The sequence below is a fragment of the Pangasianodon hypophthalmus genome, chromosome 27 (genome assembly GCF_027358585.1).
Source record: "Pangasianodon hypophthalmus isolate fPanHyp1 chromosome 27, fPanHyp1.pri, whole genome shotgun sequence".
NCBI classification, from domain to species: domain Eukaryota; kingdom Metazoa; phylum Chordata; class Actinopteri; order Siluriformes; family Pangasiidae; genus Pangasianodon; species Pangasianodon hypophthalmus.
In genome coordinates this window covers 16,547,240-16,573,694 of record NC_069736.1, presented here as the reverse complement: position 1 = coordinate 16,573,694, position 26,455 = coordinate 16,547,240, and the positions used below count along the sequence as shown (strand labels likewise).

At 40.6% G+C, this 26,455-nt stretch overlaps 2 protein-coding genes across 3 annotated transcripts in view; one reads left to right on the top strand and one right to left on the bottom strand.

The window, feature by feature from the left end:
• klhl13 (kelch-like family member 13) overlaps positions 1–9,471 on the bottom strand; it is a 47,229-nt gene extending 37,758 nt beyond the window's left edge. For both annotated transcript variants that reach the window (XM_026921733.3, XM_026921734.3), the window contains exon 1: positions 9,353–9,471. In XM_026921733.3, coding sequence (XP_026777534.1) covers positions 9,353–9,412 — 60 coding nt within the window. In that variant the 5' untranslated portion in view covers positions 9,413–9,471. The remainder of the gene's footprint in view (positions 1–9,352) is intronic.
• Positions 9,472–10,584: 1,113 nt separating this feature from the next.
• wdr44 (WD repeat domain 44) lies at positions 10,585–25,263 on the top strand. Its single transcript, XM_026921722.3, has 19 exons — positions 10,585–10,925; positions 12,033–12,066; positions 13,914–13,979; positions 14,984–15,542; positions 15,873–16,006; positions 16,474–16,566; positions 16,656–16,792; positions 18,399–18,482; positions 18,995–19,253; positions 19,440–19,578; positions 19,672–19,736; positions 20,204–20,323; positions 20,844–20,966; positions 21,051–21,242; positions 21,663–21,764; positions 21,912–22,027; positions 22,674–22,801; positions 23,056–23,190; positions 23,286–25,263. The coding sequence occupies exons 1-19, from the start codon at positions 10,849–10,851 to the stop codon at positions 23,372–23,374; spliced, it is 2,652 nt and encodes an 883-aa protein (XP_026777523.1). The 5' UTR covers positions 10,585–10,848; the 3' UTR covers positions 23,375–25,263.
• Positions 25,264–26,455: the final 1,192 nt, after the last annotated feature.

The following is a 26,455-nucleotide window of genomic DNA, read 5'->3' as shown; positions in this document are numbered from 1 at the left end:
CTGAGCACTTTTTCTCAACAGTGATATGGATGACCATTTTCTTCCCTCAATTATTGGACAACAACAACAACAACAACAGATAGGTTTAAAATTTTATGAAGCTACTACTAAAGGCAAAAACATGCAACACAAATAAATGAAATCTGAAAATAAATTGTAATGTATTTTAACATAATTGGAGTCAAATGCACTGAACAGCCTACCAGTGCAAAAAGAGTAAATTTTACTGCCAGTTTTAGAGAAAATTCAGTCCACGAGCAGTTGGTGCAACGTTCTTAAATTTATTGCAAGAAACTTACGGGCACATTTGTTACAACATAGTATAAGTGCTTTTGTTGCAAGTGGCCTCAGGTTTGTTAAACTGAAAACCTCACCAGCACTTCAACTTCTCACACTTCACACTTCATATCTTACAGATTATAATAACAGTTTCATTAACGATACTGACTTCACCATTTCTTCTCAATGATCTCTTTCCCCTTTCTGTCTCTGCTTATTCTGGAACCCTGGACAGCATATGGCACTTCTATTAATATTTTGCTGCTCATGTTTTGGGGCGTTGTCTGCCATCTGGGAGTTCAAACACCCTGCTGGGTTACACGAGCAGGGTTCACCATGGAGAGAGAAAGGGAGAAGCAGTGTTTGGAAAGGAGTGAGTCCAACAGCTCTGCAGTAATTAAGTGTAGGGCAGAAAAGCACTAAACTTGGATTACATCATCACCAACCAATGCCAAGTGACCTAATTGAAACTTGGCCTCGGTTATACTTCCTGAGAGTTTTCGAGATGTAAATTCTATCAATTTTATTGACCTGGTATTCTCCACAGGACTTTCATGGCAAGTGTGAAGCTGTGCAAATGCTAAAATATAGTTTGAAGAAGGCAAATGTGAAAGATGCAAAGCGCCAGATAAGGATATGACCATAACGTCCCAGGTTCCAAGCGTGAAAGAGGCTTTAAACTCCAAGGTTAAGATCTTAACACTGTAGTGGGACACAGAAAAACAAATATTCATATCTGAATCCATCTAGAATTTTCTATTTGCACTAGTTCAGCCAAGTTTCAAATCACAGTAACTGCCCAACAGGAAATACTGTATTTAAAAATTGTATCTTGCGCAATGCCCCTGACCTAAGCACTTGCCCACTATTAGGTTCTGTTGCCTTTTTTTGGCTCTGACCCCTGACCCTTTGGATGCCTGGTGATAATCTGTAATTTAGAGGTGTGTTTATGGACGGTTATAACTGGCTGCTTTATTTATAATCCATGTCTCTGGTCAGAGGAAGGAAAACGACACTACTTCAGGATCAAATAGGAAGCGGTTTGTTAGAATGTGCCAGCGAGGTAATGCGTGTTAATAGACATATCATTCACTTGCCCCAATGTCCAGGTCAAGTCCCCAGTCAGCAGCTCTCGAGATCAAGTCAAGGGTATCATTTCAAGCTCACATGCAGGTCTGTGCTCATACTCAAGTCCAGATCAAGTCCTAAATAGGGTCGCCAGGGGAAAATCAATGTCCAATAGGCTCAAGTCTGTCAGTCTCAAATCCTAAAGAAGCAAGTTCAAGCCAGGGTTCTAGACATGGCTTGTGAGTGTCATACTTTTTACAACTAAATGTGGCCAAGAACCACCTACTTTCTCATGAAGACACCTTTTAATTGACATTTCAAATAACCAATCACATATTTTACCTTTATCCCACTGGCAAATGTGTGGCTTTCGCTCACTTACTTGCCACTGCTTCAAACAAATCCTTGTTTTGGAAAACAAATTTTTTTAAAAAATTTTTATTCACTTTTCAGAGAGAGTGTATACAATCCCTCCAACCCTGAGAGCATGGACAATTTTGATCTCTTGGACTCCCAGCCACAGACTGCTGTGGCATTGGCTGTGGGATTCGAGCTTGCAATCTCCTGATGATAGGGCGCCACTTGGGGGGCCTAAACAAAACGTTTAGAGATGAGACTTTTAAAGATCTTTCCCCCAATTCCAGTGACCACATCCTGCTCTGAAAAGCTCAAGACAGTGTTCAGAACTTTATTTTCCAAAAACCGGTGTGGATAGCTAATATTAAGACAAAGAAATATAATAACCAATCATTTTATTGTTTCACCGCACCCAACCCCATGACTTGCTTGAGATACTCATGAGGACACGTACAAATGGTGGACTTGGACTTCAAGTCATCAACTCCATTACCAGCTGGACAAACGAGCTCATATAAATATGGCTTCACTCCTGGGACAAAATTTTCATCTCCATCTCTGCCTCCATCATTAGCAGGATTTTGTCCGCCTCCTCAAGTCCCGGTGGTGTAGTGGGAAGCGAGCAGCCCTCCACATTCAGCTGAAGCCTAGCGTCTCTATGTTTGTTTTGAAACGCCCACTTTTCACAATCCAACAAATCCCGATGGATAAAACCAAAGTCCCCACATCCCAAATTTGACATTTCACTCGAAAATAAAGCACACTGCAAAAAAAAATGTTCGAATATCCAAACTCAGCTACGTGCACAGACACTCCGTGGGTTGTGGATGGGACATCTGATGCTGAGACGAGGAAACAACGCTTAATATGGCCAGAATATACACTGTAATTATGTTCCTCTAGACTAAGACCCCTTGTGGTTCATGGTTAAAGATTGATCTACATTACATGAACCATAATAATTCAAAAGTGTTTGTGGGCCTGCACATGTGCTGCGATTGAGTGAAACTCTCATCTTAAGCATTTGAGATCAGCTGGATCACAACACACTGTGCACTTTTAAAGATGGGGGTTCATTTGCCTAGTTCAGGCTTCTGCAATATACAAGTATGCAAAGCGAGACAGAACCCAATCCAAGAATACAATTCAGAAGCTGAAAAAGGACCCTACAGTATCTATTGGTCAGCTGTGGGTTTGGACCTCGCTATCTTGTAATCACCTGAGAATATTAACTACCACCGGCCATCTCATACATTAACGCTCTAACCACCTTACAGTGACTTGGCAAAGGCTTAACAAACATGCTAGCTAGTGAAGTGCTTTTTTATTGGTGTCAAATACCGGATAGACTAGCCGGACCACGAGCATGTAAACACGCATGGTCTGTGTGCACACCCTCATAGTTCAGATATCCGCCTTTTTGAACAAAAGAAAAGAAGCAGCACTCTCTTCATATTTGCATATCCTTTGGTCTCACTTCCTTTGTTTGCACTGTCAGAGTCAGAACCAAACATGGTGATGGATGTAGGCCTAGTGAATACACAGACCAAAAGGATGATCATTAACTGGTGATATATACTTGATGCGTTTGCAGGGGTATTTTTTTGTCTTGGGACACAGACTTGTGTCAAACTTGCCAGATTTTATGGTTATTGTTATTATGTTATTAATGTGGTTATACCCATTAGCAATGTCAGTTTTTGGAGGGAGTCAGGACGAGCAATATCTTGTTAAGCAGTGCAAAAATGTAGAGGTTTACTCCATTGTATTGGATATTTATTAAAGTTTAATTTTCAAGAAAAGTAACTCTTCAGGACCCAAGACTTAGAAAGTGGCCCGACACCAAACTTAAGCCATTTTGAAAAAGTTCTGTGGCAAATTTTGTGGCTTTAGTGTATGATGCTGACTAAACATTGGTTACGTAAGGAATAAACACTTGGGTTTGAATCGAGCCTTCAACATCGCAGCGCTGTACGTAAGCTTGTTTGTTTGACTATAACCTGAGGCTGAGTTACAAGCTCGAACCAAAGAGTGTGTAGGTTTTTCTGCAGGGTTATGAGTCATATGATGGACATCGCTGCTGTCACATTCAATATGAAAGTCGATACTGAGATGTCATCATTCCTATCTATCTTCATGACGGACGATGTATATTGTTGACTCATCAGGGCTGGATATTGGCAGGTACATCACAAAATAAACATTAAAAAAAAAAAAAAAAAGCTCTTGGAGATACATATATACCAGGTGTTTCAGTATTAATTAATAATGAGTTCGTGCATGTTGTGAAGACAATGAAGCTGCAATCTCACAGGAAAGTCAGTACTGCACTAAAATGTTGTCTGGTCTTAAATAATTTAATATTTAACTAAAATTTATCCGATTTCATAAAATACGACAGTCCTCCAACTAAACAAAGACATTCTTAAGGCAAACTGTGACCAACAGTAAAACTAGGAACACTTACAGCACTTTCACACTTGGTCAAATATTCCACATTGAGGACTGATTCTGGGCTCGTTTAGGGGGCGGGGCTTACAATCGCAAGCTTGAATAAATCCTTCCAAATGGTCAACAGACCGCGCAATTCCATACGTCACTTCTGTGCTTGCAGGTTTGCAAAATGGTAGGCACTAGGTTCATCCGTTTGCACTTTATTGTTTTTCTTTGGTAAGTGATGAAGACCATCGTCCAAAAAAAAAAAAAAAAAAAAACAACAGATCCTAAAGATGCCAAACATATATTATTTCTTAGGGGGAAAAAAAAACAACAACAAACACACACTTGGTTGGTGTTCTTACAAGATCGCCTAGCATTTTAAATATCCTAAACAGTACAACATCCTGATAAACCTTATTTTTGAGTCGTTACCAAAAATGAGCACTGCTACCTAACCTACAGTTTAAATATACCCTACTTCACTTTAAAATAACCGCACGCCATATTATTTTCTAGTGATTATTCATTCGACGCTGCTGTGAGAACGCTGTCTGCTTAGCAACCAGACGCTGAACACAAGCTAGCTAATAGCTGAGGAGATTTGGCTAATTAAGGAATATCGTGTAACTGTTGTATAAAAATATTTGTTTTGTAAAACCTAAAAGAAGATGTTATGAATATCAACATTTCCCTCAGATGTGTGGGTAAAATCCTCCGAAAATAATTCGTATGACTAAAATGAGACGCAAACTGGCATCACTTCCGCCATATTGGAAATGTTTTCTTTTCTTTTCTTTTTTTTAACGTTATAACAAACTCTAAGCCACTTCTAAGCCAATTCTTGTGAACCCGGAAGGCAAATGCTTTAGCTTGGCTTCACCCCACATATCCTCTTTCAGCTCTTTCTGTTTCTCCCCAGCAACACACTCGCTGATGGACACGGGCACGTGGGCCAGGTCATGGCACCAGATGCCACATTTGAGGCAGACGACGAGGTGACGAGGGCCTGCGTTTAACACCACGCTACGCCGGGGGAGGAAGCAGTTTCACTCCCATGGCAACTGCGACAGAGCCGATTACATAAGTGGTGAAAAATAAGAAAGAGGAAGAGAGGCTTTTAATAACGCACGAGAAGGCTGCTAGATATCCGACGTGTCTAATTAGAGGCGTGTGATATGACGATATCGTAACAAATAACATCATGTCTCTAAATAACTAGCTGTGTTACTATGTGACCACTTTTTAAAGAGAGTGTTTTGTTATTTAACTCAACATTTCATGTGTTCTTGAAACTACGAAACTTTTTTCTTTCACCATATTACCCGTATCTACCAATAAATGCTTTTAAACACTCAACCTCCATAGTCTGAGTGTGGGAAAAGAAAAAAAAAAATCAATATGACGTTAAGTAGTCCTCCATTTTCAACACGTCTGTAATCCAATCATATCTCCTCTTCCATCCAGGAGAGCTGGGAAACCAAACGCTCTTTTAGAACAGATGAATGACTTCCATTTAAAAGCAGGGATGAGGAAAAAGCTTTTGTGGACGATCACGTGTTGCACGTTTTCCGTCTCCATCTGTCGAGAAGGAGGATCGAGTGGCGCTGCAGACGTGACGGACGGCTCCGGCGCACACGCCTCCTAATCCGCGGGACCCGTTTAGGACGACGGCTCTGGGTAGAACAGCTCGCTTTTAGATACCAGGGTTACGGTGTTGTCACGCTCAAAATATATGTGCGCTATACTGTCTATTTTTACCGCTGATATATTTAACACGCACAATATTATCATCGTGGACGTTTCAAACTATCAGCAGCAGAGGTGACGGGTCTTTTTTATTTATATTCACTTCACTTATATTATATTCACTTCACTTCTGCAATTCAGTAAAGTGCTACAGAAAACATGCGTCATGTGCTTTCCTCTTTACTTCACTTAATTTCATTTATTTACGAAGTTTACACATTTTAAATTTTTTCTTCCTTTAAAGTGTTATTTCCCCACCATGATTAGATAATCAGCCCAACTAATTCTAATACATTCTAATTTCGCTTTCTCTGCAATTTATTCTCATTTAATGGCTGGGCAATATGACACCGATAAATAAATAAATAAATAAATAAATAAATAAATAAATAAAACGAAATGCCAGCAAAACAGTAGTGTTATAAATAATAAAAAAAATTTTATTATTAAAAAAAATTATTTAACAGATTTACATATTGTTTTTTTTTTTAGATTTAAAAATAACAGTTTTATTCATAAAAAATAAAATTTTAGACCCTGAAAAAATGATTTTTTTTTTATTTTATAAAAGATTAAGTACAAAAATAAATATTTCACACCAGCTGTTTCCAGTGAGTGTGTAAATTTTTTTTTTTTTTTTTTTTTTTTTTTTTTTTTTTAAAAGTAGGAAAATTTAATAATATTAATAAAAAAAAATAATAATAAAAAAAAAAGGGGATATCACGATATCTCAGAAAAGCATACCATGGCACAACATATCGACATATCAAGGTATCGATATTATATCTTCATATAATGTCGCTCAACCCTAGATGTAAATCTTTTCCTAGTTTCTTACTGATGTTAGTAAGTAAGGAGACGAAACGTCCTAAATTTTTGAGTCACTGGGTGACGCTGTATAGCAACACAACGTCATGTCCGGACTCTGGAGAGAAGGCGAATCGATGATAATAAAAAGGGAATCAGTGGAGAGATCATCTGGAGAGATCGACGCTGAAGAACGCCTGATCTTCAAAATCCCTCGTTCTAATGAAAATAAACACCAGAGCTGTCTATCACGTGACTTTGTGACTTACACTGTGGTAGATGATTTTGTACAGAAACAAGGAAAAAGAGAAATAAGAGAAAAAAACATGGAGGAAGGATTGGTTGGGCAGTGAGGATTGTCTGTTCTGCAAAGAGAACTGGAGGTACAGTTCAAAGAAACATAGCTATTTTTATACTTCACTAAGAATCATGTCGAGTTTGTTTTTCTGTTTCGTAACAGCCATTTTGGTACGACATGACAAACCGAAGCTTTATGTATTATTGTTATTATTATTATTATTATTATTATTATTATTATTAGAGTGCTTACGTTTTTGCTCTCGGTAGGGATCAGCAGCGCGTGATGGCAGATGAATTTGCTTTCCTCTCTGACTCTCATTGGCTATTTCTCAGCGCTGTCCTTGCTACTTGTCGTAGAGGGGTTCAAACTACAAGATTCATGGCCGAGAAGATTAAACATACTTGAAAATATGGAGCATATGCAACAGCTTGCAAACCGTCTCACTGTACTGCAAGCGCTACACGAGCGGTCGCCATAGAAACACACAGCGAGTTAGTAAGAGACAGGGAAATCAGGGCTAAATCGTGTAGCGTGCATTCGGATTTAAAGCGTACTGCCGTCATGTCTCTGCCATAACACATAATTTAGTGACAGAAGGTTGTATAATGTCAGCTCGGTTACTAAGTGCAGGGCTTCACAATCTGAGCATAAATAACGTCAATTTGGACCTGATGTATTCCATCAGGGAAAAGTCCAGGCTCTAATAAATAGCCAAAATATCGTTGTACACATTTAAGTAACGTTCATGACATAAATCTGTAGTCACAATACACAGACAGTGCTGCTTTTTTTTTAAATTATAGGTGACATAAAGACAACGTGCCACACTGAAAAGCAAAATCTTCACTGTATTACCTTGCATGATTCCTCAGCAGTTATAAGAATTTAAAGTTGCATTAAGTAAGATTATCATTATTTTTTTTTTTTTTAAAGACTAGGTCGGTTAGCTGGGTTTGAAATGCGAATGAATCCCACCCATGATCGTGAAGCTCCGCCCCCAGGATTTACAGTGGATCTAAGGTAGAGTAGCATGTCTATGAAATGACTGACAAGGAGGCGCATCCAAACACAAACGAGCATTCCGGGCCGGAAGTCAGCTTTCCAAACACCAACTTCATATATTTTTGCTAAGGTGATAACTTAATAAAAAAAAAACAACAACAATGCATTATGTTCTACGTATTGACCAGGTTACTATACAAGCATAAGATTTTTTTTTTTAAATCACGTATTGCACCTTTAATGCTGCCGTCGTGTCAGAAATGAACGTAATAAAACAGTTACACTGCTGCATTTCACTTTAATCACCGCGTTGCAGACGTGTCGCACTGAAGCGCAAACACTCGGAAACATCGCAGCCCTACTCGCAAACATATATAATGGTTATAATCGGAGAGAGGAGGAATGAGGATGTTAGGTGATTGACAGCCACCCAATCGGAAAAAAAAATATCACTGAAGAGATCGAGTTGTGATACGAGTAATGGAGTGAAGGCTTTGCTTTTCAGTGCGGCACGTTGTCCTCGTTGTGATTGCACAGATCGTGTGCATACGTACACACAGGACACACGCAGACTGCCTGAAAGCACACCGTCATTGCACTCATTGCAAATATCTCGAAGAAAGTCGGATCGGTTATCGGGTATCGGGTATCGGACGATACTTGGATATCGGTATCGCGATAAAACACGAAGCATAAAATCAGGACATCCCATCGTAACATGGTGTAGCTGGTGGAAAGTTTAGGACTAAATACTGATGATAGACATTTGACTCTTGTGTTTTATATAATTTAATAAATTCTTGAATAGAGAATGTTCTTGTCCTACAATAATAACAGGATCTACTAAAAGTTGGAGCAAACAAAACTGCTTGGACTTTGTCGGGAATTTTTAAAATATTACAGTAGCCATCCCTATCATGTTTGATATATGTTTGATATCCAACACAAATATGATTTAAATGTCATTTTTTGACGTCACTCTCCTCTCGACATGTCTGTTCATGTTTATTCCCAACTTCTTAAAGTTAGCAGGCTAGGCTAACAGGACCAGCAGTCAAACATAGTCTTATAACAGAGTAATACATAAAAATACATAAAAATGCTCTAATGAAAGACGGACCTGATTTATTTAAGGAAAATGAAGCCCTTGTGATTAGAGCTCGCGCTATGGGAAAGGGTTTAACGTTAAAGATAAAAACAGCTCGGTTACTATCATTACTCCATTTAGCTCCATAGCACATTAGCGCAATGTACACTCCACCTCGAAACACATATAAGACGCTCCGTGGTCGATTAAACCTCTGGCATGTCTGAAAAAACACTTGAAACTTTTAATAAATGTGAATTCTTTACCTCTAGCGACGGGGTTTGCCCTTGTTTTCTTCTTAAACCCCTCAAATCTACTCCACTCATGGACCCCAGCCGGACACGCCCTCTTTATTCTCATTGGCTGGCGGCGTCCAGAGAGTCGCGCTGCGCACACCGCTGATTGGCTGACTCGACTGTCGATCAACATCAGCCGCTCAAAACTTCCGTTTGCCAAAAGAAGTTGCGATGCGGTTCGGTGATTGGTTGATTCAACAAGCGCCAAAGGAATAATATAGATTATAACAGGTAAAGGTGCGATAGCTAATATTTCTCACTAGTACAAATGATGTGGAAATTTATGTAGAAATGATTTTAAAAAGTAATAGTTTAAGCCATTGTGTTAAAACAACTGTCTTCCGGCCCGGAATGTATGTTTGTTTGTATTTAGATTGGCTTCTTGTCAATCATTTTATAGACACGCCCCCAACACCCCTTCACACCCTTACAAATCATTAAGTGCAGTTGAACAGGTGTAAATTTGGGGGGCGGAGCTTTGTGTACATGGGTGGAAATAGAGGCGGGATCAATGATTAAAAAATGTCATTCCAGCTCCACCCATTTAACCATTAGATACCTATTGTTGCACAAATCTTACCTAATATGCACCTTTAAAGTTTTAAATAAAACACATGGGGTCATGCTTTTATAGGAAAATAATTAACAGCAGGGCTGTGTGATGAAGCAGTGTTAAATATTTTCCCACAACAATTTGCCAAGAGTTACAAGTTACAATTTATAAATGAATGGCACATCATTTTTTTTTTTTTATCCATTTCTAGTTATATTGCATTACCACAAAGAACACTTCACCATATATATAATTATACTGTATAATTCTCATCTACAGTCTTTGCTAGTCATTGCTTGATTACTCAAGATTGGCATCCTGATTCAAGATCATTTCTGGAAAATGGACATTTATCCTTCATATCACTGATCTGGGGGCAATTTGCAGGAGTTAGACATAAAAAAAACAGTGCATGTGTATTTACATTTACGCCATTTGAGTTATGGTTAAAACCGAATTACAGCCGGTTTTATTAGGGTAGGCAACCATTTCCCTATACACGTGCACTGATTTACAATCAAAGCAGCCTGGCCCTTTCCAATATGGCGACCGCGTCAACGTATTAACCTAGCTAGCAACGCCGGCTAGTCTCTCTGTTGATACTTGTTGATTGGGCGGTTGTCATATGTCACGCTTACGCATGCGCAAAAAAATGGTGCGCATGCGCAATGCAAGACGGGCAGTGACAGCGGCCTCTCCCATTATTTCTTATTGGGTGATTTTTCTAGCTGTAAGCTAGCTTCGCGCTAATGTTAGCTAGCCACAGGAGATAGGGGACATGTCAGAGCTTCGTATTTGTTAATTTTCTTTTTAGTGCGTCTTTTTTTTAAAAATTGAACATTGCCTTTAAATCCAGCTTGAGGCCTTGGTTAGTGTAGCTAGCTAGCTAGGAGCTAAGCTAGCTGAGTTGTAAATGGCGTCGGATACGAGTGATGCCGAGGAATTTTACGACGCAGCGGAGGATGTCAACTTGTCTCCGTCGCCGAATGTGTGAGTACACAATCCTGACATCAGGTCAGGAAAGGTTTGATAACCGCTGCCGATTTTATGGTGTGAAAAAACAGTGGCTAATCAAGCTGCAAGCCGAGCTAGCCAGGGTGAATGTCAAATCGATCCTTACGTTCTACACAGCTGCACTACTTAGGGTTTGACGTAATGGCGTCCGCGCGCTGTGTAGTGCACTTGATGTACACTAGAGAGGGATTTGTAACACAGCCCTTGTGTTTCTAGTTCATAGTAACTCTTGTCGTGACTTGGACTTCCTGCTTGTGGTTTGTGGTTTATTTTGATATCTGGTTATGCTCATCTGATATCATAACTGTCACTCTGGGAGTCTGGGTTTTTATTTATTTATTTATTTTGGAGTTCTGTGTCTTATATAAGAGGCACAGGCGTGACACGTAGCACAGCTCTGTCAGTGCAGGTGTTTATCAGTCTCCATCTCACCTGACACCAGTTACTGGTTAACGAAGCAAAATAAAGCTAGATTTCACTCAAAAACAGACTCATGTTGCTGATTAAAGCTTCTTCGAATACGTAAAAATGGTGTGTGTGGAATAATAAATCGCTTAACATCTTAATAAAGGGCTTAAACTAGGATAAACAGTCCAGGAATATCTGTATAACCTTTACCCTTGTTACTAGTGATGTGTCGAAGGAGTCGGCTCTTTGAATCGGATCTTTTAGGTGAACCGAGAGAGTCGACTCTCTTATATAAACAGCCTTATTCTTCCTTCTTCTCTTTCTAGCAGCTATAAACAGTCTTTCCTTTCACCATCCTCTCCTTTCTTTCTCTCTCTCTCTCTCTCTCTCTCTCAATTATCGAGAACAAACCGCAAAGCGTAAACTCCTCTGTTCTGAAGATGTCTGGAAAAGATACAGCTTCACCACAGACTGTTATGAACCGCTGACACTGGAGACTCGTGGCCATTTAATGGCTCAGAAGACAATTACAAATAACTGATTCATATATATATATATATAAAATCAAAAACTAGTGCATACAATCTTCTGTTTAAAAAAACAAAAAAAAAAACAAATCCATTTTGAAAGTGTAGTAAGTTTTAAAAAGTGTGGTGTTGGCTTTTGTTTCCTCAGGTCACCTGCAAAGTTCGTCCTTCCCCAATCTCAGGTACGGATTACAATCCTTCTCGCAAAGATAACGTTAAATTGTTACATTACAGCCTGTAATTATTTTTTTATTCAGGTGTAGAATCAGTGTTAACTTTGCAAGCGCTGTGGGATTCGTCGCTCTCTCATTGTGCGTCTCAATCAGCTCCCTAGTTCGTGAATCAGTATATCGTGTACACGAGTTCGGGTGCTGGTAAGGACCCTGGCTCTACACTTTGGTCATCGATGACTCAATTTCCGCCGACATGACTACGTACTCACGTTGTAAAACATCGCCACTGGCATTGATCAACAACAGGCAGGACTGATATCTTTCTGACATTATATGTCATAGAAATTTGTTAGCTTAATCACATGCATTTCTGTCATGGTGCATCAAGCTGGATCGTAGGCTAGCTAGTGGATATTTTTAAAATCATTAAACACTTAAAAGTCATTAGACTCAAATAAACCGTATGCAGAACATCAAATAAAGTTAAAATTGCTAATCATTTGAAAGCTACAACAGCGATAACAAGCTACTTATATTTGTAGCCAAAGTTGTCTGAGAGTTTGTCCACCATTTTTTTTTCGAGCTGAGAAGCTTCAGAAAATATGACTTCACTTCCAGTAAGGGAACACAGTGAGCATCGATGCTCCCTGGTTTTTGCAGTGCATTGTGGGATTTTTTTTTAGGGAGCGAATGTTCCAGGCGATGTAAAGATTTTGCGATTGAGACAGCCCTTAAAATGGCCGACTTTCTGATCAGCACCCTGACTACTGAACCAGAGAGCTGATTGAGACGCACCCTCATTCTTCTGTAGTGTCACGAGGACTGAGATCGGCAGATGGTAGAAACACCGCCCACACGCTGAGTTTAGTTCGGTAATCATTTCAGCGGGCTGAGCGTCTGTGAAACAAGCCCATCACACTCAATCCACGATCTGCCTCTGAATCAAATGTTCAGCGTATCAGAATATCTGCTTAAACCAGTGTTGTGATGTCATCACTACATCTTTATCTATCTGCAGATGGTCTCAACTGCAAAGTAGGCGTTACAGTAGGTGTTTAACGCAATGCCAAGATCTGTATCTGTGTCTTATTAGCGCTACGATTTGAACTTGAAGTGGGCGGGGCCTACGCCATTTTGTTCAAACACTGGGTGGGGCATTTTGTTAATTAGCACAGTATATAACAACAAATTAATTATTGTGCCCATGCGATGTTCCAGCAAGATTTTTATTTAATCCTTTTTTTTTTTTTTTTTTTAGTTCAAATTGTTCGTCATTTTTTCACTATCTGACTATCTTTTTTAAATAATTGGCATCACTAATAAATATTATTAACTGATGTTACTGTTATCGAACTCAGACATACACTGATAGATTTATTTCACATTAATAAACTCAAAATGTTCTTATTTACAGTGACTGAAAGCGAGGACGCCTCGCAAGTCTAGACGAGCGCATGTGAGAGGTGGGGGAAGGGGCGGGGCTTTCGGGCGGTGCCGGTTTAAGATCGAAGTGTTCACAACACTCACTCAACTGGCATTCGTTCCAGATTAATACACCGATTGGCTCAACTCTCATTTTGTTTGACGTGACTGCTCTTTTGGCGTATTTTTGAGTGATAACTCTTACTAGCGTACTCCGACGTTAAATTGGGGCGCTTCTGCGCAAAATGCGTAAAAATCGTCAGGTCTGATGATTATAATACAATCAGAGGAAACGTTATTAGACATTGTGGAAATGTAATATTGCATACAGAGATGATTAAATTGCATGAATGAAAAGGTGTTTGTTGTAATGAGATGTTGACATTTTAGTGGTTTAGTTTTTAACTGATCTTTTTCCTTCCGATTGTCCGTAGGGTCTAGAGAACCCAGTACAGGAAGAAGCTGCTACGTCAGAGCCTCGCCATGATGACTCTCTCCAGGTTGCACTTGTTTCTCTCTTATATCTGTATCTGTGAGATATGATCTGATCATGACTGCCACTGAATGTTAGCCTGTAAGCAGTGTAACACTGTGCTACCTGCTCTGTGTCACTGCCATACAGCGTTGTTCCTGTGTCTGTGTGGAATTCGGACTCTGAGAGCTCTGATCCGTGTACGTTTGTGTGTTTTGGCCGAGTCCCAAGCTCTCTCCGTCTGAGAACAAAAGAAGCATTTGTTGCTACAGTGGAGCTTTCAGACTCCCAGCAGCGTTTCCTTAACAAACCCGCGACTCTTTAGTCGTGCTACTGACGTCCTGCATCCCAGGAGACAGCGGCGTAGCCAGGAATTCATTTCACAGGAGGATGAGGAAATAAAACCTGTAAATAAAACCACTGTGTGCGTGATTAGTGTGACGCTGATCATGTATTGTCCGTGGATGCCAGACAGTAATTATTTAAGGCACAATATATGACCAAGCAATATTGCCATATTAATGACGTTAACATGAGCACGAAATAAAATATTTTTGTCAGTTTCACCAAAAATATGCTAGGAATAGAAACCAATGAATTCAGGTCTACGCTTTGATGTCACCTCGATATCCCTGAGCTCAGAGTGTTAGCTATAGCTAGTAGCTTTCAAACTGGAAAAATACACAATCCTGATTGGTTAATCCTCTTTCTCACCATAGCAGCCAATAAAATCCAATTAAACATACTAAGGGACGCATACGTTTGATGTTTGGGTGATTAAATATGGACGAATTGTAATGATGACTTCATCATTATAATGCAATAATGCGTAATTTGGGACTTATATGACGAGCTGCGTGCTATCTGTGTTATGTTAAACACTACAAATAAGCATTTGGAACTGTCAAAACCCAAAATAATGCATGTGACATTTTTATTGGCCACGCCTCTTCTAGGAGAGATCGTTTCCTGTGGATTGGGAGCAGCGCGTTTTCGAGACCCGCATTAATCTCTCCGTTTCTCTCTCTCCAGATCATCGACAGTATTATAGAGGAGAGTCAGAAAGGGGGCGGAGTCGAGGAGGATCTGTTGAGCGGTGAGGAGAAAAGCTCCGCCTCCTCACTTCCGGAACCTCCAGTAGCCCCGGATCTCCCTGCGGCTCCTGCCGAACCCGATGTCGAACAGGAAGTGAGGTCGCAGGACACACCAGAAACACAGGAAGTGGCTGCTGATGGAGCTCAGGCATCTCAGGAAGAAACTTCTCCTCCTCCTCCTCCTCCGGACATCACGCGCGCTCTGGGGACGTCTCAATCCGCCGAAGCTAACTCCATCACAAACACACCCAAAACGGCGGACATCTTGGATCAGGTGCCGCTCGGAGACAAACCGGAGTCAGACTCCTCCGGTCCATCGAAGCCTCCCAGGCAGTTCACGGTAGAGCCGGATATCGTAGCTAGCACCAAGAAAGCTCCTCCCACAAGACCACCACCTCCCAGCGGAGCTCCGCCTCCCAGGCCACCGCCGCCGTCTCGCCCCTCTCTCCCCGCCAGTAAAAAATCTCAGGAAACCATTCGGCCCACGAGACTGGAGGGTGAGACGTCTGTTTTATTCGTTTATCAATTATTCTGTATATTGTATTTTCTAGATTAGTGAATAAATGAGTTTTATTTGTTTATTATACAAATGAATGTACCAGGATTATTTATTATACATGATGAAGAATTAAAATGTATATCTGCGTATATATGTTATTCTCATCAGTTTATTTTGGCTACATTTTGTGTCATGAGAAGTGTGTTTTTTTTGGAATCGCTTGTTATTAAAGCGTGTGATTTAACGTTATTTATCAGGTGGTCTTATGTGTTAGAAGTGAACTTTATCCTGATATGATGTTACAATAAGGCGTGCTGTGATTGGTCAGTGTCTGCAGAGGGAGCGGAGGAGCCGTGCGGATTGGTCAGTCCCAACTCCAGCGTCAGAGGACTCGCTAAAGAGCTGCAGCACTCTCTGGACCTGGCTAGCGCCACCAGCGGGGATAAAGTGGTGACTGCGCAGGTGAGCTGTTTCTTCACGTTACAGTATCGTACACAATTTCTACATAATGCACAGAGATGATGAGTATCGTTATAATAATATCATTTCTGTTGTTGGACTTTTTAAATGAAAGTAAAAACTAATGAAGTATGATTACGCTGAAGTGTTTGTGTGTGATTGTGCATATTTGTGTATTTGCTACCGTGATGTTTTTGTTTGCATGATTGCGTGTCCATTCGTGTGTATGATGTTGGTGTGTTTACATGTGTGATGTTTTTTGCTTTTGTGATGTTTTTGGTTTGTGTGTACTTGTGTGATATCTGCATTGTGTGTGTTTGTGTGATGTTTGTGCGATGCTTAGTTATTTTGTTTTTGTGATGTTTGTGTGTGTTTGATGTTTGTCTGCAATGTCTGTATGTGTTTATTTGTGTGTTTGCTTGATGTTTGGTGATTCTGTTTGTGTGACGTGTGTGTGTGTGTGTGTGTAGGAATCTGATGAGCGACAGCCCAGTCCGAGTGGTGGTGAAACTCCTGGACCACAGAGACCACGCTCTAACTCAGGCAGAGAGCTCACTGATGAGGTACTGTTACGTGTGTGTGTGTGTGTGTGTGTGTGTGTGTGTGTGTTAGATCTCCAGTCATTCATTCAGGGTTTTATGTGTCCATGCAGGAGATCTTGGCGAGCGTGATGATTAAGAACCTGGACACGGGTGAGGAGATCCCACTGAACCAGGCCGAGGAGAAGCTCCCAGCTGGAATCAACCCGCTCACACTGCACATCATGAGGAGGACCAAGGAGTACATCACGTACGACTACCACATTACCCATACTGCACCTGTCTGACGTTAAATACTGAGCGACACGTCCTAACGCTGAGATCGTGCTAGCGGTGTTCTCCTGAGTTTCACTGCAGTTTAAAACTAAGATGAGAGCCACATCAGATGAGAGAACCTGATTCCCCATAATGCACCGCTGTAGCATTTCCGGAGTGAGATGCAGTGCAGCAAAAAAGAGACGTTAAGGTGTGACGATTCAATCAAGGTGGTCCCAAGTGCAGGCCACGATATCATAACACGATGAAGCCATTTCTACGACACACAACTTTTTTTTTTTTTGCTAGCAAACAGTTGTAGCATAAAAAAAACAGCACTAATTATAATGCTACTTTTTTATAATGTCTACTAGGGCTGGGCGAGATGGCGATATAATGTCGATATCGTGATAAACTGTCGCGATCCTCCTTTCCGAGATATATTGTGATATTCATAACTGTATATTGTGTTTTTTTTTGATAATTAACTAAATGGAATTAAATGAACGCAGCTGTGAAAAGAAAAACGTAAAACTATACATTTTTTAAAACAGATTTTCAGTGTTGTTCAGAATTTAGTTTTTGTACATATCAAATAAAAGTATTGGCAATTTCAGTTTTATAGGTTATTTTTAATGTTAGCTAAATTGTTTATCGTGATGTGTATCGTACAGAAGTATCGTGGTATGATATTTTTGTCATATCGTCCAGCCATAATGTCTGTTCTAAAGTTCTAAACAATATTTTTACATCAGATAAGCTGCTTCTAACAAGCTATTTAAAAAAAAAAAAGGTAACAAAAAGATATTGCGATACCTGCACTCATCTCAGAAAAGTGTATCGTCACATAATTTATCATGATATAATAATATAGTGTCGTATTGACCAGCCTTAGTCTTAGGGCACTACTGTTTACATCACGTCCATTTTCACATCACTTCCCTTAAATACACATAATCATGGAAAAGTTTGTTCAGCTCTAACACACATTTTTTTTTTTATACACGTTCCTCCTACGACGTGACCTAAAATACAATTCTCATTCAGGATTTCCATCCTCAGAGACAGTTTTTTTATTTATTTATTTATTTTATTTTTTTTGGGTCTAAACCAGGTTCCTCGACAATGAATGTGACTCGCTTAGAATAAAAAATACAGGCTTGAACCGTGAGGCACGAGGGAAAGAGAGAGCTGCAGTTTTATAGACATCTTTAAAAGTCCTCTGAGTAACATCAGAGCAGCAAAACAAGGCGATGAGCTGTTTCCCTGTCACGCCTCGAACTTTTGCGGCGTATATCAGTCGCACCGTGTCTCCGGGGTCTTTTCCAGAGCGATACGTATCCGTAATCCCGTTCTCCACGCTCCGATCTGTCCTCATTTTACAGCAGAACCGAAGTGACACACGACCACTTCCCCAAAGCACTGCCGCTAATCTCTTCTCTCTTTCCTTTTTTTATTTATTTTTAACCGCATTAATTCCAGAAATGGCTAATAATGACTGAAGGCTAGTTTTAACAACCTAGCGTGATTTTATTGTACTGTGTGCTAGAGGAGGATTTAGTTCCACAGTGTGACTCAGCACATCTCTCCTCTTTCCACAGGAACGACGCCGCTCAGTCAGACGACGACGATAAGAGTCAGCCTCCGCTGACCGACTCGGATGGAGGGAAACTCAAACAGAAAACGTAAAAAAAACAAAACAAAACAACTCCAACATTGTTCATCACCTGCTTTTAATTACTGATCGCGAACATATAGTTCTATTTAATTCCCTCATCTTTTTCTCTTCATATTTCAATTTCTCATTCTATTCTTATTATTTTCCTCTTCCTATTATATATATTTTTTATATTTTATAAATTTTTGTTCATGATTATTCTTTTTCTTAAAGCTCTTTTCCTTTTCTTTCTCGTCATTCTTCTCTTCTCTTCACGTTCCTATTCCTGTTCTCCCTCTTTTCATTTTTTTTATCTCCTTTTTATTTTATTTTATTTTTTTTTATTTCCCCTGCTCTCCATCTTCTTTTTCTATTCCTGTTACTTCTTCCTGTTCACTTCCTACATGTCTTCGTGTCCTTTTTCTCTTCAGTTTCTTGCCCTTTCCTCTCCACCTTGTTTATTCCCTCATCACCTTCCTCTTTTTTCCCCTCTTTCTCTTGCTGCTCTTCTCACGCTCTTATTTTGCACTCTCCATGCAGCACCCAGCTGAAGAAGTTCCTGGGGAAGTCGGTGAAGCGTGCGAAGCACCTGGCGGAGGAGTACGGCGAGCGCGCGGTGAATAAGGTGAAGAGCGTGCGGGACGAGGTGTTCCACTCGGAGCAGGACGAGCCGTCCTCCAGCGATGACGAGGGCATGCCGTACACACGGCCCGTCAAATTCAAAGCAGCGCACGGCTTCAAGGGTCCGTTCGACTTCGACCAAATCCGAGTGGTGCAGGACCTCAGCGGAGAGCACATGGTGAGGAGGAGGCGGGAACAGAACCGGACTGAACAACTAAATTAGTTGGATCTGATTTATGTTATACGTGTTTGTGGGAATGCTGTACTAATGTGTTATGCTGTGTTTACGTGGTGTGTGTGTGTGTGTGTGTGTGTGTGTGTGTGTGTGTGTGTATATATGTGTGTGCGCGCGTGCGCTGTTCAGGGAGCGGTCTGGACGATGAAGTTCTCTCACTGCGGCCGGCTCCTGGCTACAGCCGGTCAGGATAACGTGGTTCGCATCTGGGTCCTAAAAAACGCCTATGACTACTTTAACAACATGAGGATCAAATACAACACAGAAGGTAAGAATTTGTCGTTGATTATTTTACTAGAACAGCACAACACAGAGTGTTTTATTCCTTACTTACGTATCTTACTTTACTCTTTTACTGTAGGTCGTGTCTCACCTTCGCCCTCTCAAGAGAGTCTGTGCTCCTCCAAGTCTGACACTGAAGGAGGGGTAAGACACACCCACACACCCACACACCCACACACCCACACACCGACACACACCGACACACACACACACACACACACACCCACACACACACCCACACACACAAACAGAACCTTACTAGCAGATGTAAAGCAGCAAATTGTGCGTAGCAACAGTAAATGACTGAGATGACAGGTTTACCTGATCAAACAGGCACAGAGTGTAGCTACAGAGTAGGTTTATCTAATAAACTAGCAACTCAATAAACACGTAATAAACGTCAGATCTGTGTGAAGTCTTTAATTAATCAGATGCATGTCCCCAAAGTTATATGCAAATGAAATAAAGGGAATATTTTCCTTGTAAATACTTCCGTTAATCCGTATAATTCTTGTATAACTGAGACGTCTGTAAGTCTCTAGATAAGAGCATCGGCTAAATGCTGTAAATGTAAATATAAATGTAGAGAATCTCTGTTTCCTGTGTGCCAGCTGGCAGGAGCAGCAGTGGAGGACTCGGACCTCGAAGACAGAAACGTTCCCTTCAGACAGCTTCCCTTCTGCAAGTATAAAGGCCACACAGCAGACCTTCTCGATCTCTCCTGGTCAAAGGTGAGAGTTTGACACCCGCTCCTCTGTCTCCTGATTTTTTTTTTATTATTATTATTTTTTAATATATGTATTTCTTCTAGGAGTAGAAATGCAGTAAAAGCTAGAAACAAGCCAGACTGTGATCATATCACTGATTACTCATAATTTAGGGGTCTCACTTGCTGAATTTTTGCATTACCCTCACTATTTATAACACATAAATACAAACTAGTATGTATAGTGAAATCACACACTACATTATTTCTCAACCAAAACACATTTGCAATGCGTGAGCGGATATCTGAATGGATCCACACGGACTGATTCTTCTGCAGAGCTGAATTGTTTAAAACTAGGAGTTATAGCCCTCATTATAAAACGTAAAATGAAAAGGATCATCATGCAGCAAAGTCCATAAGAGTTTTACACAACATGCAGTATTTAAACAGCAGAGTAACAGTACTAACAGAATTTGTAGTAAGATAACACAGTGAGATACTCCAGATACTCATTACTGATTGACGCCTTCCTGTCTTTGCAGAACTACTTCCTGTTGTCATCGTCCATGGATAAGACGGTGCGCTTGTGGCACATATCGAGGCGAGAGTGTCTCTGCTGTTTCCAGCATATCGACTTCGTCACAGCGATCGCCTTCCATCCCAGAGTGAGTGTGTGTCCACTTCTGGCCTCTGTGACTAAGGGAGTGAATGCGGAAGTGCTAATGTGCGTCTGTGCCTGTGTTGTGTAGGACGACCGGTATTTTCTGAGCGGCTCTCTGGACGGTAAGCTGCGTCTGTGGAATATCCCGGATAAGAAGGTGGCTCTGTGGAACGAGGTGGACGGCCAGACGCGCCTCATCACTGCAGCCAACTTCTGCCAGAACGGCAAATACGCCGTCATCGGCACATACGACGGACGCTGCATTTTCTACGACACAGAGGTGTGTGTGTGTGTGTGTGTGTTTGACTTTAGTAAGACCTACACTATATGGCCAGAGGTTTGTGGACACCTGGGAAGGGCTCTGTGTAGGACCACATATGGGTGTGATGGTCAAGTGTCCACATACTTTTGGTCATATAGTGTGTATTTATGCTTTCTTAAAGTAGACATGTCAAAGTGTGTTACAGGCAGAAAAACCCAAATTTGGTCAGAAATGATTTTCCCAGTCCACTGTGCATGATGTGTTTTTGTTATAGTCACTCATGGATGTTAGAAAGGTTACGTTATTCATTTTGTAACAGGTGATTTGATACACGCCATGTGATGCGCGCGTGTGAACCATAAAGGCGATACTAAGTGATACAGTTTGTAACAAGATTTTTGTTTCCTTTTTTCTGTTTTGTGTTTGTTTATCCTCCAGCGCCTTAAGTACCATACGCAGATCCACGTGCGCTCCACCAGGGGGAGGAACCGCGTGGGCCGCAAAATTACTGGCATCGAGCCTCTGCCTGGAGAGAATAAGGTACCACGGCAGTCTTAATCATGCCTAATACACACGTGTTTAGTGTTAAATTACACGCTGCGGAAGCCAAAACACTGCTGTGAGTGTTTGTTGTGAATGAAACAGCGTTTTTTTTTTTTTTTTTTTTCCCCTCCAATACCCCAACAGATCCTGGTGACGTCAAACGACTCTCGAATTCGTCTGTATGACCTGAGAGACCTGTCGCTGTCCATGAAGTACAAAGGCTACGTGAACAGCAGCAGTCAGATCAAAGCTAGCTTCAGGTGAGGAGCGACGCTCTTAAAGTGACGGCACATTTATTAAAAAAAAAACAGAAAAAAAACATGATGATATAGAGGTGCAGGCTGCATGTTCTGGTCATGTGACCTGTTATTGATCAAAGTGCAGTTTGTGTGGCCACGCCCCCAAAACAAGAGCTTGTAATAGAAACAATAATATAAACAATCAGTTTGTTTTAAAAGGATGTGTGTGTAGTACACGTGTGACGAGCACACACGCATCATGAAGACACGCCCATCTCTGTGATTTCTACAGAGACCGCTTGTTCCAATGTAAAATTGATTTATAAATACAAATACAATGTGTCTGGAAATTAAATACCATCCGAATAGTACTTATGTCCTTTGAAATATGAATTTTTGCTTGTTAGGTACAAAAATAACCTCCAAATGAAGTGATTTTACAACTTATTTTGCCTGATGTATAGTGTTTTATGATAAATATTGATGTCAGTCTGTTGATTTGAATCAGTGAATCATTCCACCCATGTAGCTCAGTTATGAATCAAATACAATGTGAGATTATATTTTTATAGAAATGGCGGCACGTCAGTAGCAGATTCATGATCAATGTAATTTAATTTTTTTTTTGGTTTAACATACTAAAATAACATATTTTCTGCTGTCCTAGTCATGATTACTCGTTCATCGTGAGCGGCTCAGAGGATAAATATGTGTACATCTGGAGCACGTACCATGACCTGAGCAAATTCACCTCTGTACGGCGGGACCGCAATGACTTCTGGGAAGGAATTAAAGGTAAAATGAATGAAAGATGAAAGATAACCATGAAAGAATATCAAATTTATATCAAATGGCATCGGCATATTTTGTAAAATAGCACCAATAGTTTATAATCATCTGCATAACTCGCAAATTTTCGATACACTTCTCTCTTGAGGCGGGGCTTCGAGGGTGGAACAAATATCCAACATGGCCGCCACCTGAAAATATTCTTCAGCCAACCATTTCTTCAGTCTAATAGCTATCATGATAAATGTTTTGTCTCGTAGCCCATAACGCAGTCGTGACGTCGGCCATCTTTGCGCCACACCCGGATCTGATCGTGCCTCAGGAGCCGGGGGCGGAGAAACCTGATACCGAGTGCAAGAGCAATGTCACAGACGAATCAGAGCCCATCCCTTCAGGTAACACTTGTAACCATGGCAACCAGCATCGCACAGCTTTTGTTGCATGTACGATATTAACCTTCTACCGCCTCTCTCTTTCTCTTTCCTTATAGGAGCTTTAAAAACAGATCACACGGAAGTTCTCCTCTCCGCCGACTTCACAGGCGCCATCAAAGTGTTCGTCAACGTGAAAAAATACTGAGAGCTTTTAATCTGACAGACTGTAAAACAGCTTTGTTTTAAAAACAGAGACGATTCAATGAGTATCACTTTATTGTATGTCTTTAATCGGAGGGCTATAAACCCCGCCTACAGCTCCTTCTTCGTCTACCAGTCGGCTTCTGGTGAGTGCTCTGAGAGGGGGAAGCGGGGGCGTCGTTAAGCCCCGCCCTCTGTGCAGGGAACAGGGACCCAGGAAGTGGAGATGGTGGAGGAAAAGGATGGAAATTGAGGAACATATCCAGAACGCAACGCACTTCTTTTATCTTTCATCTTTCTTTTCTTTTCTTTGGGCAGACAGTGGTAATTTACAAACGAGTTTGGTTTGAGTTAAAAGCTAAAATGTTATCAGTGCACCCAGGGATGAAATCAAACTCATGCATAGAAACATAACACACAATGAGCCTCATTTATCAGTCTTTACATAAAGGTGTTTGTACAGAGAACTAAAATTCCCACCATATTTAAAAAGTTTGTTAGCGCCGATTTTCTCAAGCGTATGTTAATGAACACCATTTAGTCGGAAATTACCAAGCGTGTTAGCGGTACAGCTGATTTACATTTAGCATTTAGTCACGCCCACACAACTCCATAAAAGGTAAAGCTTGCAGAAGTGACAATGACAAAATGGCGGCTAAACGGGGAAAGGGGGCCTCCTAAACACCGTGTGCTCTAAATTTTCCAGTAATGCAGCTCAGCCATTGCAGTGCATCAGTACAACAGACACACACTAACCTGTCCACCTGTTACAGGGCGCCGTTACTTTTGTCTTAACTGAACAGCTACGTTTATTGTCTTAATGTTTGGGTTGCCTTTGGAATTGCTTTCTTATAAGTTATTAATTTGAACGACTGATTTTTGTAAAACGTTCTTTATACTTGTGCGTGCAGTTGAAATAAATAAGTGATTTGAACTCGACAGCGTAACCCGTAAATAAAATCACAGCAACTCTTCGCCACTTATACGTCTCCTTGTGCGTAAATTTACACAAACCAATAGGATATGAACCTATTTCCGAACTGGATTTTCACGAACAGCATATTTCTGGTGCAAACGCTCCTGCGAAGGATTTCCGAATAAATGTGTTCGTATCCAGTTTGATACATGAGGCTCGTTGCAAATGTGTCACAGCTCAACAGGAAAAAGAAAACACGATGGAAAATTTCCACCAACAGTGGAATGCTTACAGTATGAGACTTCAGTATTAGCGCCACTCGTATTTCTTGTACAGCCACGTTAACATCAGCGAACAGGTCGATGCACATGCATCAAAGTATTTATCAGATTTGATACAGTAGCCTGATCATCTGTGTATAAGATCGGTGATTAGTCATAGCTAGCTTGCTAGCTATAGGAAAGTGAACAAGGCTGAAAGGTGCGGCAGTGTTATTTCTTTTGTTTGTTTAGTTTGATGAATGCTGAATCTCAGCTGTGTTTTTGTTCCCAGTTTGCAGTTACCTTGTTATTTTTCGTGTCGTGCGCCGATCTTCTATCATTTCATAGTATGATGAGTTCAGAAGGAAAGTTTGGCATCTACGTTGATCAGAAAACACTTTCTTACATTCTTGTTGGGTTGTTGACATGTTTGTGGGTGGAGATAAGTGTTTTTTGTTTTTGTTTCTTTCCCCCCCCACGACCAGAAAAATAGCTGAGACATCATTATATTCAGCAAAAGTTTGACCGAATGGACAAAAGTTAAATTTTCATGCATTGTCGTTTTCTTCTCATTTTGTATTTTTTTTCCCCCCTAGACACCGCAACGCCGTTGTAAACGTTTTCTTTTTGCTGCTCTTTTTCACTTTATCTCTGTGTTGCTTTTGTGTTAAATGTTATGTATGAGTCAAATATTATAAATTACAGCTTCATATCTGATCAGAGTGATGTAAGCTAGCAGCCCTGCGGGGACACGGGGACAGACACACACACACACACACCCTGATTCCTAATTCGTTCCTATTCCTTCTGTTGATGCTCTCAACACCTTAACACATTTGTGTTTATCAGTGTTATTGTATGCTTGTAAAAAAAAAAAAAAAAAAAAATTGAACCACTGATATTTTTTTTAAAAAAAAGATTCATTCACGAATAAAATAGAATGGTTTTCCCACGTACGATGAGGAAATCTCGGGTAAACGAGGTATTTGTCAACATTCGGTTTTTTTTCCCCCCCAGTCTTCAGTAAATGCTTTATCCTGGTCCAGGTTTCTGTGGTTTAACAGTTTGTTTATTGTAAGGGGGAGGTCTGTTTTTTCTTTTGACAGCCTTTTTTTTTTTTTTTTTTTTTTTAAGCACAAAACAACTTTTCACCATAAATACTTGAAATGAAATTAAACTTTCACAAATTCAGTGAGATGCTGTCAGATCAACTTGCTCCGCCTTTCTCACTGCAAGACACACAGCGTATATGAAAGAGTATTGTTAATCACACACAAGTGAGCCCTCAGTCTCCAAGACTCCGCCCTCCATCGGCAATGCGCTCAACCACGCCCATCATGTATAGTTTGGGGAAATAGAACCAGCTATGTTCGTCAGAAAATATTGCAGGCGCGTACAAAAACAGCTGCACGAGCGGAGAGGATCGGTCAAACACACCGGTATTAAGAAAACCCGCTTCCCTTTCTTAAACAACTGCTGATGTGAGATTATGTGTTTTAAAAATGAACATTACGTTTGACAAAGAACACATGATCAGTAAACAAACGGTTTTGGGACACACAGCGTAGGGTTAAAGGAAAGCCACTGAACTGCAAAGTGGTGCTCAAAACACAAGATTCCCAAACTACAGACGCTGGACAGTCTGAAAAAAGTCACACTAATGAAAGTAACCCTAAAACAAGTGTTTGATTAAATTCCTTTAGAGCAACAAATTCAAGTATTACTACACCAGTCTACTAGAGGAAGTGGGCGGAGCAATGAGGGTCAGGTGTTTCCGATTTGCATATTCATAGTGTCTAAAGTTTCTGATGAGGGTCGTGTATATTTCCGTGCTTTTTTCCCCCCTTTCATCTAATGATAAAGGTCTCTTTGAGCCGTTCATTTCTCCCTGCAGTGAGACTGGATTCCA

What these genes read in the sequence shown, in the direction of transcription:
- wdr44 (XM_026921722.3), top strand. Translation starts at nt 10,849, where the DNA reads ATGGCGTCGGATACGAGTGATGCCGAGGAATTTTACGACGCAGCGGAG. An exon ending in CGATCGCCTTCCATCCCAGA is followed by an intron (nt 20,967 to 21,050) that starts GTGAGTGTGTGT and finishes TGTGTTGTGTAG; the next exon opens with GACGACCGGTATTTTCTGAG. An exon ending in ATCAGAGCCCATCCCTTCAG is followed by an intron (nt 23,191 to 23,285) that starts GTAACACTTGTA and finishes CTTTCCTTATAG; the next exon opens with GAGCTTTAAAAACAGATCAC.